At 56.7% G+C, this 15,737-nt stretch overlaps 3 protein-coding genes across 8 annotated transcripts; 2 read left to right on the top strand and 1 right to left on the bottom strand.

The window, feature by feature from the left end:
- The first annotated feature begins 110 nt into the window (after positions 1 to 110).
- On the top strand, positions 111 to 8,666 carry WDR6 (WD repeat domain 6). 2 transcript variants are annotated; one of them, XM_017964895.4, is made up of 6 exons: positions 111 to 443; positions 4,367 to 6,848; positions 6,943 to 7,026; positions 7,111 to 7,227; positions 7,324 to 7,442; positions 7,541 to 8,666. In XM_017964895.4, exons 2-6 carry the CDS (start codon positions 4,420 to 4,422, stop codon positions 8,002 to 8,004), a joined length of 3,213 nt encoding a protein of 1,070 aa, XP_017820384.1. In that variant the 5' UTR covers positions 111 to 443; positions 4,367 to 4,419; the 3' UTR covers positions 8,005 to 8,666. The 2 variants fall into 2 exon arrangements, with proteins under 2 accessions (XP_017820384.1, XP_002758374.3); XM_002758328.5 differs by having other exon boundaries at positions 111 to 323.
- Positions 8,203 to 13,859, bottom strand: DALRD3 (DALR anticodon binding domain containing 3). Of its 5 annotated transcripts, none has more exons than XM_078350835.1 (12): positions 13,199 to 13,859; positions 10,718 to 11,013; positions 10,318 to 10,574; positions 10,140 to 10,219; positions 9,932 to 10,060; positions 9,475 to 9,548; positions 9,319 to 9,380; positions 9,139 to 9,221; positions 8,870 to 9,052; positions 8,688 to 8,801; positions 8,515 to 8,583; positions 8,203 to 8,418 (listed from the first exon to the last, which is right to left on the bottom strand). In XM_078350835.1, exons 3-12 carry the CDS (start codon positions 10,532 to 10,534, stop codon positions 8,299 to 8,301), a joined length of 1,131 nt encoding a protein of 376 aa, XP_078206961.1. In that variant the 5' UTR covers positions 10,535 to 10,574; positions 10,718 to 11,013; positions 13,199 to 13,859; the 3' UTR covers positions 8,203 to 8,298. The 5 variants fall into 5 exon arrangements, with proteins under 5 accessions (XP_078206961.1, XP_035131339.1, XP_035131337.1 ...); XM_035275448.3 differs by lacking the exon at positions 13,199 to 13,859 and adding an exon at positions 11,090 to 11,270 and having other exon boundaries at positions 8,688 to 8,775; XM_035275446.3 differs by lacking the exon at positions 13,199 to 13,859 and adding an exon at positions 11,090 to 11,270.
- Positions 13,860 to 14,474: 615 nt separating this feature from the next.
- On the top strand, positions 14,475 to 15,637 carry NDUFAF3 (NADH:ubiquinone oxidoreductase complex assembly factor 3). The gene is made up of 5 exons (XM_002758462.7): positions 14,475 to 14,575; positions 14,698 to 14,890; positions 15,052 to 15,118; positions 15,227 to 15,327; positions 15,407 to 15,637. The coding sequence occupies exons 1-5, from the start codon at positions 14,499 to 14,501 to the stop codon at positions 15,521 to 15,523; spliced, it is 555 nt and encodes a 184-aa protein (XP_002758508.3). The 5' UTR covers positions 14,475 to 14,498; the 3' UTR covers positions 15,524 to 15,637.
- Positions 15,638 to 15,737: the final 100 nt, after the last annotated feature.

The following is a 15,737-nucleotide window of genomic DNA, read 5'->3' on the forward strand; positions in this document are numbered from 1 at the left end:
GAGGGGGCGGAGTAAGAGCCGCCCTCCGCGGGCCTCGCCAATCAGGAGCTGGATTGCGTAGGACGAAGGGTCGTCATTGGACATCCGCAGCGGGCGCCCTGGTCTCTGCTATCCGTAGCTGAGGGCGCTGTTGATGAGCAGCGCGGTGGGCCGGGGAGGCTCATTGTCGCGAGAGTTCAGCTCCCTTCTTAGCCGTGGCTGCCTCTGCACCTGGAGGATCGACATGGACGCTCTCGAGGACTACGTTTGGCCGCGAGCAACCTCGGAGCTTATACTCCTCCCAGTCACGGGTCTGGAATGCGTGGGGGACCGGCTGTTGGCGGGTGAGGCTTGGCTTGAGGCACGCCAGAGGGAAACAAACAGCGCCCGCCTAGGGCGCTGCCACAGGAACAAAGGGATGCCCTGAGGAGGAGGAGGGGCAGCAAGCTGAGGCTGGATCGGAGGTGGGACCGGAGCCCAGGAGACGGCGGGGACCAGGGCCAACCTGAGGAGGGCGGGGCCTGAGAGACAAAGCTGATGTGGCTGCCGCGGCGTTTCATAAACTTCAGCCGGCGCGTAAAGGGCGGGTGGAGCCGCGGGAAGATACAGGGGAACGCGGCAGCGCGGTGGCGGAGGCCGGGGAACCGAGGGTTGTGGGGGTGTGCCTTTTAGGAGATGGGCTGGGGCTTGGCCTCTCTGGTGGAGACCTGGCTTAGCAGGGAGGTGGAGGAGGCCCTTAGGGGGTGTGACCTCTTGGGAAGGCGGGGCTGGGAGATGGCAAGGGGGTGTGGCCTCTCGGGGGCGGGTGAGGCTCTTCCCCCTAAGGTGGGGATGAAGATCCTCCGAGGAGGGTGGCGTCGCAGAAAATAGCGGATGAGACATTTCCGAGTAGGGGGCAGTGCCCGGGGAAGCGAAGGCTGAGACCCCTCCTGAGATAGTTGAGGTCCAGGAAATCAGGTGTGGAGGTCCCACCGAGGAGAACCAGGTCACATAGGACAGGCCCCAATGGCTGGCTGCAGAGGCCTGGGACCTCAGGTATCAGAGTTCAGGCTGGTCTTGAACAGTCATTACATGAAGCCATGTTGGTGCTGCTGAGTTGTAGAAAGGTCCTGAGGCAGGGCCTTGGCTATCAGGCCTTGAGTGAGTTGCCACCAGTCCTAAGAGAGTGTGTGTGGGGGGTGGGGATGACCCAGTTTTGATCTGGTGTGGGGGTTCTTGGAGCACGGTGTTCCTACCAAAAGCTAAACTGTTAAGTCTCCTGGAGGGGGAACAGCTAAGCAGAAACTCAAAAGAACCATAAGAGTGAACTAGGAAAAGAGGCGAGTTCCTGGTAGAGGGTAAGCATGTCAAAGGCCTTGAGGCTGGGAGAATCTGTCATTTTGAGGGAAGGAAGGAATTCGTATGAAGCTAGAGCAGGAGTGGAGCCTGGGAGGAAAGGAGGCTGGACAAGCGAGCAGAGGTCAGATTGTTTCAGGGTTTAATCTAACTTTATCCCTAAGGGGAGTGGGGAGAACCTATCGAAGGGTTTTAAGGTGGGGAATAACTTGCGAAATGCAGTTTAGGAAGCTCTGCAAGTGAATTCACCTAATTCTGTGGCTTCCAGAGTGACTTTTATATAGCTACCATTCCTTTTTTTTTTGAAACAGTCTTACTCTGTCATCCAGGCTGGAGTGCAGTGGCACGGTCTCGGCTCACTGCAACCTCTGCCTCCCAGGTTCAAGTGATTCTTCTGTTTCATCCTCCTGAGTAGCTGGGATTACAGGTGTCCACTACCATGTGGGGCTAATTGTTGTATTTTTAGTAGAGACGGGGTGTCACCATGTTGTCCAGGCTGGTCTCAAACTCCTGACCTCAGGTGATCCACCCACCTCAGCCTCCCAAAGTGCTAGAATTACAGGCATGAGCCACCATACCCTGCGTCTCTAGCCCATTCTTGAGCCCTTCATTTCCTATTTCAGCCACCGTAGTCAATGCTCTTGCCTACTTCAGGGCAATCATACATGCTATTTTCTCTACCAAGAAAGCTACAAACCCTCCCAGCACCCCATGTCCCCCCACCACATCTGCCTCTTCCGCCTCCCTTTCTCTGGCTAACTGCTGCTTATCCTTGATTTCCTAACTCTAACTGTTGTGTCCTCCCCTTACAAACTCACCCAATCTGGTTAGAATAGGCCAGGGTTTTCGTAGTCTTTGCCTCTATTGACCTTTTAGACCAGATAATTCTTTGTTTGAAGTCTATCTGTGCATTGTAGGGTGTTTAGCGTCATCCTGGCCCTAGTTGCCAATAGCAGAACCCCTGGGAGACAACCAAAACTGTCTCTAGATATTGCCAGATGTCTCCTCTGGGGAAGGTTGCCCCCTGTTGAGAACCACTGAATTAGATTTTGTCATTTTACACTGTTTATTTTCTTTTTGCATTGTCAAGATCCTTCTCATTTTATTTTACTTTTTCTTTTCCATTTATTTGTTTATTTAAGATAGGGTTTCACCATGATGGCCAGGCTGGTCTTGAACTCCTGACCTCAGGTGATTCACCCACCTTGGCCTCCCAAAGTGCTAGGCTTACAGGCATGAGCCACCGCGCCCGGCTCTCTCTTTTTTTTTGAGACAGAGTTTCACTCTTGTTACCCAGGCTGGAGCGCAAAGGCGCGATCTCGGCTCACCGCAACCTCCACCTCTTGGGTTCAGGCAGTTCTCCTGCCTGAGCCTCCTGAGTAGCTGGGATTACAGGCACGCGCCACCATGCCCAGCTAATTTTTTTTTTTTTTTTTTAATTTTTAGTAGATACGGGGTTTCACCATGTTGACCAGGATGGTCTGCATCTCTTGACCTTGTGATCCACCCGCCTCGGCCTCCCAAAGTGCTGGGATTACAGGCGTGAGCTACTGTGCCTGGCTCCTTCTTTTTTTTTTTTTTTAATTGAGATGGAATTTCATTCTTGTTGCCCAGGCTGGAGTGCAATGGTGCGATCTCAGCTCATCACAACCTCCACCTCCCGAGTTCAAGCAATTCTCCTGCCTCAGGCTCCCGAGTAGTTGGGATGACAAGCACGCCCCACCGGGCTCAGCCAGTTTTGTATTTTTAGTAGAGACGGGGTTCCTCCATGTTGGTCAGGGTGATCCGCCCTCCTTGGCGTCCCAAAGTGCTGGGATTATAGGCATGAGTCACCACGCCCGGCCAATTTTATTTTATTTATTTATTTATTTTAGAGAGGGTCCTACTGTATTGCCCAGGCTGGAGTGCAGTGGTGTAATCGCAGCTCACTGTAACCTCCACCTCTTGGGCTCAAGTGATTCTCTCACCTGAGCCTCCCAAGTGGCTGAGACTACTGGCATGCACCGTCATGCCCGGTTAATTTTTGTAGCGATGGAGTTTTGGTATGTTGCCCAGGCTGGTCTCCAACTCCTGGGCTCAAACGATCCTCCTGCCTTCCAAAGTGCTTGGATCACAGGTGTGAGCCACCATGCTGGGCCCTGTCTCAATTTTTTTTTTTTTTTTTGTGATGGAGTCTTGCTCTGTTGCCCAGGCTGGAGTACAGTGCCATCTCAGCTCACTGCAACCTCTGCCTCCTGGGTTCAAGTGATTCTTCTGCCTCAGACTCCCGAATAGCTGGGACTACAGGTGTGTACCTGGCTAATTTTTTGTATTTTTAGAAGAGATGGGGTTTCACCTTGTTAGCCAGGATGGTTTGGATCTCTTGACCTTGGGATCCACTTGCCTTGGCCTCCCAAAGTACTGGGATTACAGGCATGAGCCACCATGCCTGGCCTCTGTTTTTTTTAATTGAAAAAAAAAAATGAGGTAAGGAGGCGGCTCTGAGTTTGAGAAATTTGTGGTCGAACTCAACATCAAGTGTGACTGATGAGGGAAGCACAAAGTCAGCACTGAAAGTCCAGCTGAATCTGAGACCAAGGATTTTCTTTTCTTTTCTTTTTTTTTTTTTTTTTTTTTTGAGACAGATTTACTCTTTCGCCCAGGCTGGAGTGAAGTGGTGTGATTTTGGCTCACTGCAACCTCTGCCTCCTGGGTTCAAGCAATTCTCCTGCCTCAGCCTCCCAAGTAGCTGGGAATTCAGATGCCCGCCACTATGCCCAGCTAATTTTTGTATTTTTAGTAGAGATGGGGTTTCACCATGTTCACCAGGCTGGTCCCGAACTCTTGACATCAGGTGATTCATGCACCTTGGCCTCTCAAAGTGCTAGGATTACAGGTGTGAGCCACTATACCCGGCCGAGACCAGGGATTTTCTACGATTCAAGCTGCAGGACTGTGTGTCCTGGTGTATTCATAGGCGACATGCTGAGAAGTTTCCCTGATCCCCATCTCTTCCCCATGGGCCATCAGAGTTAGGTACATAGCTCTGATACAGCTCTTTGCCTCTCTCTAGGTGAGGGGCCCGATGTCCTGGTGTACAGCTTGGACTTTGGTGGGCATCTACAGATGATAAAGCGAGTGCAGAACCTACTTGGCCACTATCTTATCCACGGCTTCCGGGTGCGTCCAGAGCCTAATGGAGACCTTGACTCGGAGGCCATGGTGGCGGTGTTTGGAAGCAAGGGACTCCGAGTTGTGAAAATTAGCTGGGGACAGGGCCACTTCCGGGAGCTTTGGCGCTCTGGCCTGTGGAACATGTCTGACTGGATTTGGGATGCACGCTGGCTTGAGGGAAATATGGCCTTGGCCTTGGGCCACAACTCAGTGGTGCTATATGACCCTGTAGTAGGGTGCATCCTGCAAGAGGTGCCCTGCACAGACAGGTGCACCCTCTCCTCAGCCTGCCTGATTGGAGACACCTGGAAGGAACTGACCATTGTGGCAGGTGCTGTTTCCAACCAGCTCTTGGTCTGGTACCCAGCAACTGCCTTAACAGACAATAAACCTGTGGCACCTGACCGACGAGTCAGTGGGCATGTGGGCATCATCTTCAGCATGTCATACCTGGAAAGCAAGGGTTTGCTGGCTACAGCTTCAGAAGACCGAAGCGTTCGTATCTGGAAGGTGGGCGACCTGCGAGTACCTGGAGGTCGGGTGCAGAATATTGGGCACTGCTTTGGGCACAGCGCCCGTGTATGGCAGGTTAAGCTCCTAGAGAATTACCTTATCAGTGCAGGAGAGGACTGTGTCTGCTTGGTGTGGAGCCACGAAGGTGAGATCCTCCAGGCCTTTCGAGGACATCAGGGACGTGGGATCAGGGCCATAGCTGCCCATGAGAGGCAGGCCTGGGTGATTACCGGGGGTGATGACTCAGGCATTCGGCTGTGGCACTTGGTAGGGCGTGAGTACAGGGGATTGGGGGTCTCGGCTCTCTGCTTCAAGTCCCGTAGTAGGCCAGGTACCCTCAAGGCCGTGACGCTGGCTGGCTCTTGGCGACTACTGGCAGTGACTGATACAGGGGCCCTGTATCTCTATGACCTCGAGGTCAAGTGCTGGGAGCAACTGCTAGAGGATAAACATTTCCAGTCCTACTGCCTGCTGGAGGCAGCTCCTGGTCCTGAGGGCTTTGGATTGTGTGCCATGGCCAATGGAGAAGGTGGTGTCAAGGTTGTCCCCATCAACACTCCAACTGCTGCTGTGGACCAGACCCTGTTTCCTGGGAAGGTGCACAGCCTGAGCTGGGCCCTGCGTGGTTATGAGGAGCTCCTGTTGCTGGCATCGGGCCCTGGCGGGGTAGTGGCTTGCCTAGAGATCTCAGCCGTACCTTCTGGCAAGGCCATCGTTGTCAAGGAACGTTGTCGGTACCTGCTGCCCCCAAGCAAGCAGAGATGGCACACATGCAGCGCCTTCCTGCCCCCAGGTGACTTCCTGGTGTGTGGTGATCGCCGGGGCTCTGTGCTGCTGTTCCCTTCCAGACCAGGTCTGCTCAAGGACCCTGGAGTGGGAGGCAAGGCTGGGGCTGGTGCTGGGGCACCCGAAGTGGGTAGTGGTAGTAGTAGCAGTGGGAATGCTTTCACTGGGCTGGGCCCAGTGTCTACCCTGCCCTCTCTGCATGGGAAGCAGGGTGTGACCTCAGTCACATGCCATCGTGGCTATGTGTATACCACTGGGCGTGATGGTGCCTACTACCAGCTGTTTGTACGAGACTGCCAGCTCCAGCCGGTCCTAAGGCAGAAGTCTTGTCGAGGCATGAACTGGCTAGCTGGGCTCCGTATAGTGCCTGATGGGAGCATGGTCATCCTGGGTTTCCATGCCAATGAGTTTGTGGTGTGGAGCCCCCGGTCACACGAGAAGCTGCACATCGTCAACTGTGGTGGAGGCCACCGCTCATGGGCCTTCTCTGATACTGAGGGGGCTATGGCCTTTGCCTACCTCAAGGATGGGGATGTCATGCTGTACAGGGCTCTGGGTGGCTGCACCCGGCCACACGTGATTCTCCGGGAGGGTCTGCATGGCCGTGAGATCACTTGTGTAAAGCGTGTGGGCACCATCACCCTGGGGACTGAATATGGAGTGCCTAGCTTTGTGGAGCCTGATGACCTGGAGCCTGGCAGTGAGGGGCCCAACTTGACTGACATTGTGATCACCTGTAGTGAGGACACTACTGTCTGTGTCCTGGCACTCCCTACAACCACAGGCTCAGCCCACGCACTCACCGCTGTTTGTAACCATATCTCTTCGGTGCGCGCTGTGGCTGTGTGGGGCATTGGCACCCCAGGTGGCCCTCAGGATCCTCAGCCGGGCCTGACTGCCCATGTGGTGTCTGCCGGGGGGCGGGCTGAGATGCATTGCTTCAGCATCATGGTTACTCCAGACCCCAGCACCCCAAGCCGCCTCGCCTGCCACGTCATGCACCTTTCGTCCCACCGGCTAGATGAGTGTTGGGACCGGCAGCACAATCGGCATCGGATGGTCAAAGTAGACCCGGAGACCAGGTAATACATACTCCTCGGCAGGGTGTAGTGTGGGATCATGTAGATGCTCCCAGGCTTGCAGGCTCCACCTGACAGCTGCATGTTGTCTCTACAGGTATATGTCCCTTGCTGTGTGTGAACTTGAACAGCCTGGCCTTGGCCCCCTTGTGGCTGCAGCTTGTAGTGATGGGGCCGTAAGGTGAGAGCACAGGGCCCAGTGGGGCGGGAGACAAAGGAAGTAAGATCGTCTAGGATGCGTTCTGAGCTTGACCCCCCCCTCCAGGCTCTTTCTCTTACGGGATTCCGGGCGGATTCTGCAGCTCCTTGCTGAAACCTTCCACCATAAGCGATGTGTCCTCAAGGTCCACTCCTTTACACACGAGGCACCCAACCAGAGGCGGTAAGAGGGATTGGATGATGGTCCTGCATGGGCTGGGTGGGGGTTCCCCTTGTGCTTCATCTGTCACTGACTGGGCTGTGTTTTCCTGGCTCCCAGGAGGCTGCTTCTGTGCAGCGCAGCTACTGATGGCAACCTGGCCTTCTGGGATCTCACCACCATGCTAGACCATGGCTCCATTGTCCTGGAGGCCCCAGTGGATCCTGGGCTTCCCTTCCGTGAGTAGCTAATATGCAACCATGGCTGTCCCTCCCCACCTGTCACATACCCCTCACACGTGGCAGGCAGGGCCCTGACAACTACTCTCTTCCTCCAGGGCTTTGCACCCCCTTCCTGACTCTCCAGGCCCACAGTTGTGGTATCAACAGCCTGCACACCTTGCCCACCCCTGAGGGCCACCATCTTGTGGCCAGTGGCAGTGAAGATGGATCCCTCCATGTATTTGTGCTTGCTGTGGAGATACCAGAGCCAGAAGAGGCTGTGGGAGAGGCTGGGCTGGTACCCCAGCTGCGTGTCATAGAGGAGTACTCTGTCCCCTGTGCACATGCTGCCCATGTGACAGGCCTCAAGATCATAAGCCCAAGCCTTATGGTCTCAGCCTCCATTGATCAACGGCTGACCTTCTGGCGTCTGGGGCATGGTGAACCCACCTTCATGAACAGCACTGTGTACCATGTGCCAGATGTGGCTGACATGGACTGCTGGCCTGTGAGCCCTGAGTTTGGCCACCGCTGTGCCCTCGGGGGTCAAGGGCTTGAGGTTTATAACTGGTATGACTGAGGTATCCTGAGGTGGCCGGTGTGCTGGGCATGGGTCCTGCTCACAGACAGTGTGGAGCAGGATGGGCTGTCTGTGCCCATGCTCAGCATGCCTTGAGGGGAGGAGGTGGTGGCTGTGGGTTCCTGACATCGGTGCAGGAGCTGAAGGTGAGTGGAGTGCTGCCAAGAATGTGCCCCATTCCCCATGACAAGACAGAACTTTGTAACAATAGCAATTTATTTTGGCTGTGGGTTTTTGCTTTTTTTCCAGTTGATGAATTTGTTAACGCTCCCAAATATTGGAGCCTCTGTGGCCTTAGATGTGGCTCAGTGGAGGGAGACCCAGCATAGCCAGGCCAGTGTGGAGCACCTCACGCACAGCCTTCAGAAGCTGCAGGCGGACGAACATCTGACCAAAGAGGTGTGGTCGAGGCTCCTGAAGGAGAAGGGGCTTGCTGGTCTCATCCTCTGCTTCCTTTGTGTTTACCCTGTACCCCTCTGCACTTCCCACCCCATCTTGCTGTATGCTTACCCCTAGGATGTGTACCCGGTTGTAGTAGGAGCTGAAATCCATGCTGAGCTGTACCAGGAACTTGCACATCTAGAGACAGAGACTGAGTCACTGGCCCATCTCTTTGCTCTTGTGCCCCAGGCCAGAATAAAGAATAGAGTGTGCAGTGTCTATACTGGTTGTCTGTGCCTCACCATCTCTGTGCGTGCAGCGATGTGGAGCCCTGGGGCTGTGTAGTCCAGCACTGCTGTCTGGCTCAGCAGATCCGTAAAGGGGAGGATACTGTTGAAGAGCAACAACCACTCACCCTGTGGGGGAGAAAGGTGCTGGGAGGGAAAGTCCAGACCTTGTGCCAGCTACCAGGAGGGACACTCACCTCATCATGTAGCAGCGAGAAGTCCAGACTGCTCACAGGAGGAAAAGTGGGGTACAGACCTTGTTCCATACTGCACTTGTAACTCTCAAAGAGTGTGGCAAGACGGGCACAATTATACATGACAAAGGTGCCACTCTTTGTGCCCTTCGTGGAGATGTTGCTGTCAGCCAGAACCAGGAGGATCTGCGGAATAGGAGCACAGCTGCAGAGATAAGGCAGCCACCATAACCTGTCCCCCAACCCTGGCCCTGTCAGGCTCCCAGGCTCACCTGACTCTGTGGGGCTGTGCCCAGCATCTCAAACTTGATGGTGGCCACACAGAGAACACTGAAGATCTCTGTCCAGGCTGGGTCTGAGGGAGTATAGGGTTGTTTAGTCAGTCTGCAGGCAAGGGCAGGGATGCAAACCTGCCCCTAACCCAGAACAAAGCCAGGGTTTCCCAGGCACACCTTGTGCCAGATCCCCACCATGCTTCAGTGCTGAGGCCTTGCACACCTGGGCATGCCGGAACCTGTGTTTGGAAGAGAGAGGAAGGCCAGTAGGCAGGGTCCCAGCAAAGAGTACCCCCACACTACCCTGGCTTAGGTTATCCCAGCCTCACTCACTCATAGTACTCAGGGGCGGTCATCAGAGTGCCAGGTGCACCAGCTACTTTCACTGGGCCACAGATCAGGTGCTTCTGTCAGGAAGATGGCAGGGCTCAGCCCAGCTGGCACTACTCTCCAGCAGTAGTCCCTGGAGGGGCCTGAATCTGGTGCCTCCACTCAACCCAGACTCCCTCAACTTGGAACCACCAGGATGAGTGGCTCCTTCTACCCAGTCCCTCAGGCCACACAGTCCAGCCTCCTCAACCTGGTCTTCAATGTTCTTGGGATGTGTCTACAGAGCCCCCATTCCCCAGAGCCTCAGCACCTGCTGCACATGCCCTCTCAAGTCCAGCAACTCCCCCAAGGTCAAGTGTTGGTTTTTGAACCTGTCAGATAACATGCCCCGTGGTGGGTTTTCAAGGGCCCTCTGAGGTTGGGGGTGAGGTGGTGGGGAGCTCCACCATCATTAACCTACCTGTCTGAGTGGAGGCTTGTCAACCAACTTCCACCAAAGCAGGTTCAACTTCTGTTGCTGGAACTCCTCCTCACAGCTTACCACGTGTATAACCAGACAACTGTCTGTACCAGTATCTGGGACCCCAGCCTAAGGGAGGACAATTGTCACTGTGGAAGTACAGTATATACTTGGTTTGCCAGAACCTACAGGGCTGGGAGTCACTAACCAGGCCTGGGTGGCTGTCCTCAGGCCAATGCCATAGAGCCTCCTGCAGCTCAGCCAGCACAGAGAGGAGATCCTCAGTCACTGCAAAAAGAACAGACAGGTGCTGAGGCTGGCAAGAAGCGGAGATGTCCCCCTACCCTCTTCTGCCTTTTCTGGCCCTGCCAGGCTTTAGGTCCTACCCAAACAGTTGTCCAGGTTGGGGTCACAGCCAGCTGTGCAGCCCTGTTCTTCCATCAGTTCCTTCAGACATAGTCTGCCTAGGATGCGAGGGGACAGTGCCCTCCCGTCATAAGAAGAGGTAAGTTCTGCAAGTGCGTGACTCCTCAGGATACGGGAGGAAGCTCTCTCCGAGGCGGCGGGCCAGTCCACCCGCAGTTGCTGCAGGAAGGTCAGCATGTGCGGATCCCGCACAGCTGGCACCAGGCGCACGCATACCCTGCAAAGGGAGGGCGGCCGCTTCAGACTGCTCACCTGGTCCAGCTCGCCACGACTTCCCACCTCCAGGCGCAAGGGCAGCACCGATCGCTCTCTATGTCTCCAGTAGTCCCTCCTCCATTCCGGCCCCGCGGCCCCGCTCACCCGTGAGCGCGCAGAGCTCGCGCCAGGTGATCGGCCACGAGGACCGTACGCAGCTGGCTCAAGCGGAGTGCGCAGTGGGGGCTGCGCAGTGCCGGGCAGTGTAGTAAGACGCGCTGGCCCGGTGAGGCGGGCGAGACGGGCGCGGTATAAGCAGTCACGTCGCTGAGGACGCGCTGGAAGACGGCGGGACGCTGCAGTTGGAGCGACAGACCTGCGGGGGTCGGCGCGCAGCGCAGCACCGGGGCCACACCGGGGCCCTGCAGGCAGGCGAGGGCATGGAGCACATGCTCGGGAACCTGCGGGAGAACAGGGGTGTGAGCGGGCCACGGCTTTGGGCTGAGCTCCTAGCCGTACGGCCCGGCTCGTGCCCACCTGCCCGTCATTGAAGCGCGCCTGCAGCGCGCGGCGCGGCGCCAGGAAGTCTCGGGAACGCAGGTGGCGGGTGCGCGTCTCCTTGATCCACACCGGACCGCCTGGCCCCAGGGCCGCATTGAGGGCTCCCAGCGTCTCCCCGACACCAAGGCGCCCGGTCGCCATGGTGACCGGAAGGAGTGAACGGAACCGGAAAAAAAATTTAGGGAGGTGGAACTTCCGGAAAGGACCGACTGGCTGGGGCGGGGATTAGGCGGAGTTTCCCGTAAGTGGACAGGTGCGCCAGAGGGAGCGGTGTTGGCTGCTTTCGGACTACCGCCCCTTCCGCGTGGTCCACCTGCACAGCCGGGCCATGGATCTGAAACCTCGGGGTCCTCCCCGGGCCTAGGGTTCTTTCGTTGTGACCAGGCCTTAACCAGGGAGAAGACTAGGCCTTAACTCGCGACCCGGTGGGGGCTCAGACAGGGTACCGTCTATTCTCATTGAAGTCTCACATCTTTGTGTTGACATTTCTCCCATTTTACACATGATGAATACTTGTCACTGGAATAAGGCAATATAACATTAAGGCCACTTTGATGACCTACTTAAAACATCTTGTTTTAAAAAGACTAGTGTTCAGGTTATTTGCAAGCATTTTCTCGTTTGAGATATGGGTGTTTTGAGACGGAGTCCTGCTCTGTTGCCCAGGCTGGAGTGCAGTGGTGGTGCGGTCTTGGCTCACTGCAACCTCCGCCTCCCGGGTTCAAGCGATTCTCTTGCCTCAGCTTCCCGAGTAGCTGGGACTACAGGTGCTTTGCCATCATGCCCGGCTAATCTTTTGCTTTTTTTTTTTTTTTTCAATAGAAATGGGGGTTTCACCATGTTGGCCAGGATGGTCTCGAACTCCTGACCTCGTGATCCGCCCGCCTCCGCATCCCAAAGCACTGGGATTACAGGCATGAACCACCGCCCCTGGCCCGGGTGGTCTTTATTCCCAAGAAATGCACACTCTGATATAATTGCTGATTTTCTTCTCTTGATACCTGAGTAATTAAAACCATCATGACGGCTTCCAGAATGAACAGCTTTTAATGTGACTCCTTTAACCTGCTGTACTTACGCTTCCTGTTTTAGGCAACGACCATTATGGGCCAACCAAATGCGACCATAAGAAACAGAGAAATAGACCTTGGTTGGAGCATCCCGCTCCTCTACCAGTGGGAGAGCTCTTTTTCTTCACCCCCCCCCCCCCCGCAAAGGTTCCCAAATGTTTTCATTTCAACGTAACATACCACCATCCCTTCCTTTTAATAGAGATGGAAGCTAATTCAGCAGAGAGCTGGGAAATCCAGAGAGGAGGGAAACCCAGGGGCAGGAAAAACTTGACAAGACCGCTTTCTGGGCCAGGGCTAAGGCCCTGATGGGAGGCGCCGAAAGAGCACTGGGCGGACACGACATTCCCGATGGCTTCTCGGGTGCCCACTCAACGGGAGTGATCGTGTCATTCCAAAGCGCTTTCCATTCTGAAGGCGCATGACTTGGAGACAGCTGCTTAGCAGGGTTGGAAACCTTCAGCCAACTGAAGACTTTAGATACTCTCATCCACGAAGACGGTTGGGGTGGTTTTCCCCAGGAAGTAGAGGGCTATCTTTAGCAAAGCTGCGGGCTGAGGCGGTCCTCGGGAACTCACTATCATTGCAGCCCTACCCGGAGGTCCTGGGTCTACCCTCCCTCGCCAGTGCTCCTCAGGGTTCCAGAGACGGCCACCAGCTTCAGCTCTCCGACTTCTACAACCATCACCTCCAGCCTGAGGGCGCACCTGAGAGGAACTGAGACCCAAGCGGCTCAGTAAAGTATGTCCGGGGGTCAGGAGTACCCTATCTGGGCCAGGGCGCTGCTCAGGCAGGAGAGCAGGGGACGAAATCCAAGCGCAGCTGGAATGCTCTGGAGACAACAGCTGCTTTTGGGATTCCGTTGCCCGCTGTCCAGCCGTTGGCGGGGGGCGGGGGCGCTCCTGCCCACTGGCCACTAGCCCTGGGGCCACATCGAACCCGTCCATCCCTAGTCCCAGGAGGCAGACCTAGCAGTAGGCTGTGAAACCGAGTCTAGAGGGAACAAGACGCTCACCTGGGCCCCAGAACAATAGAAGGGGAGGTGGGGGCCTCCCCTGGGACCGGGTCCCGATCCGGATTAGATCCGCAGGGCAGGCTTAGCCCTGTTGGTCCCGCGAAGCCTGGGCCACTGGTGCGGTGACGGTGGTGGGGCGGGCTTCGGAATCCGCCAGGAGGGAAGCGCGCCCGTGGGGCTGGAGAGGAAGTAAACCCAAGCGTCCGCCTCGGGGACACCCCCGCGCTTGGGGCTCTTTGTCCAGTGACGCTGCCAGCGCCCAGAGCACCAGGGGCCGAAGGGGCCCACACAGCAGCGGCGGGACCCCCAGAAACCTATTACGACCGCCCCCCAGGAGACCCACCACCAGGCCCCGACTGTGCCGAGCTCCCTGCTCGCCCAGCCCCGCGAGTAGCGAACGCAACAATGTTCCCCTGGGGCCACGACAGAGCCAGCGTGCCGAGATACCCAATCCCCGCGCGGGCGCCAACGACTCTCGCGCCAGTAGGCCCTTGACTTGGTTCAAGACGGGGGACTGGGGACTCCCAGGACGAGAGCAGAGTGAACGAGGACAAGGTGATGCTCCACGCGTTTCTACTTCAAGTCTGGTCCGGTTCTGCCCGGTCTGGCCCAGCCGAGCAGCAACCCCAACACTACCACAGCTTGCCCTTCCGCTTGCTCTGGCTGCCCGCAGACTTGGAGCTATTTTAAGGCGAAACCACCTGGCCACGCCTCCTGGAGCACCCGATAAGCCAATCCACGCTAGGCCACGCCCCTCTAGCGCGCAACTGAGAGGCCAACGGTCGCGCGGGTGACGGTTAGGGCGGGACTTGCTTCGGTTGTGAGCCGGAGAAACTTGAGCTGGTTGCCCCGCCCACGGTGCCTGAAGCCCCAAAGGCTAGGATTAGGGGCTCGAAGTCTGGCATGGACCGCCTGGCCAGGTGTTCGGTTCACGATTAGGTGGGTGGCTGCCCCGCCTCGGGAGCGCGGCTTAATAGTTGAGAGCCGGGGGTCCAGGCCGCAACTGCGGCCCACGCAACGCCGAGGGCGGCCACACTACCAGGTGTTCCACTCCCCTGGGACTGTGGGCAAGGACCCGGGGCGGGGCGAGGGGCAGGTGATGACATCGGAGCTGCGCCGGAGGCCGGGGGACTTGTCCTCCTCCCAGGACAGATGATATTCGCCGGCTGGGCCGGCCGAGCTGTGCCGTGCACTCCGGGACGCAGGGGGCGCTGCACCCGCGCTGGGTCAGCCTCCGCAGGGCCCCGCCAACCCGGTAACAACCGGCGTCAGTGACGACTTCGCCGCGCGTCGATCAGCCATGGCCACCGCTCTTGCGCTACGCAGCTTGTACCGAGCGAGACCCTCGCTGCGCTGTCTGCCTGTTGAATTTTCCTGGTGAGCTGGACCCCTCACTGTTGACCATCCCACCCCCTAGGGCCGGCGACTGCCACCCCGCACCTTCTGGCTTCTCGGGCGGCCCGTCCCGGCCCTGTGCCCCTGACCCGTTCCCTCCGCAGGGCCCCGCGACGGGGGCATCGGCTCTCGCCAGCAGATGACGAACTGTATCAGCGGACGCACATCTCTTTGCTGCAACGCGAAGGCTTTCAGACCATGTACATCGACAGTTACAACAGCCGCGGCTTCATGATAAACGGAAACCGCGTGCTCGGGCCCTGCGCTCTGCTCCCGCATTCGTTGCTGCAATGGAACGTGAGTCCTGACCCGCTGTGAGGAAACTGAGGTCCAGAGTCACAGGTCCTCAGCCTGCTTGTGTCCCTGTAGACGTGGCTTTCCTCTATCTCCTGTAGTGGATGGAGGTGGGGAGAAGCTGCGTAGATTTGTCGTACTGAATAAATCATCTCCCTGCACAGGTGGGATCCCACCAGGACATCACCGAAGAGAGCTTTTCCCTCTTCTGGATGCTGGAGCCCCGGATAGGTACTGGGGACAGGGGAGGCAGGGCAGAGGTGCTTTGAGCCCTAAAAGGCAACCCCCACTCCAACCTCTCAACAGAATTGTAGACTAGTCTCATCCTCACTTCCCTAGAGATTGTTGTGGTGGGGACTGGAGACCGGACTGAGAGGCTGCAGTCCCGGGTGCTTCGAGCCATGAGGCAGCGGGGCATTGCTGTGGAAGTGCAGGACACGGTGAGTCCTATAACTGGGGCCTGCTGTGGGGAGTACAGGCCTGGCACTAGACAGGCTGATTCTGGCCTTTTCTTTGCAGCCCAATGCCTGTGCCACCTTCAACTTCTTGTGTAATGAAGGCCGAGTAACCGGAGCTGCTCTCATCCCTCCACCAGGAGGGACTTCACTCACATCTTTGGGCCAAGCTACTCAGTGAACCACCAGGAACTGACCTGCTGACTACACTCTGCCAGTTCCCAGTGCTTTCACCCTTATCTCCCCTTTGGCATTTATCTTGCTTACCAACATAATAATTTATACACTTCTCCCATTTTGTATCAGGTGTGTTGCTGGCCAGGTGCTGCTGGCTCACTGAGCTCTTGGAGAAAAATGTGAAGAAACCAAGGGGTCACTTTTTCATCTAGATTACT

Source organism: Callithrix jacchus, chromosome 15, assembly GCF_049354715.1.
Source record: "Callithrix jacchus isolate 240 chromosome 15, calJac240_pri, whole genome shotgun sequence".
Lineage (NCBI taxonomy): Eukaryota > Metazoa > Chordata > Mammalia > Primates > Cebidae > Callithrix > Callithrix jacchus.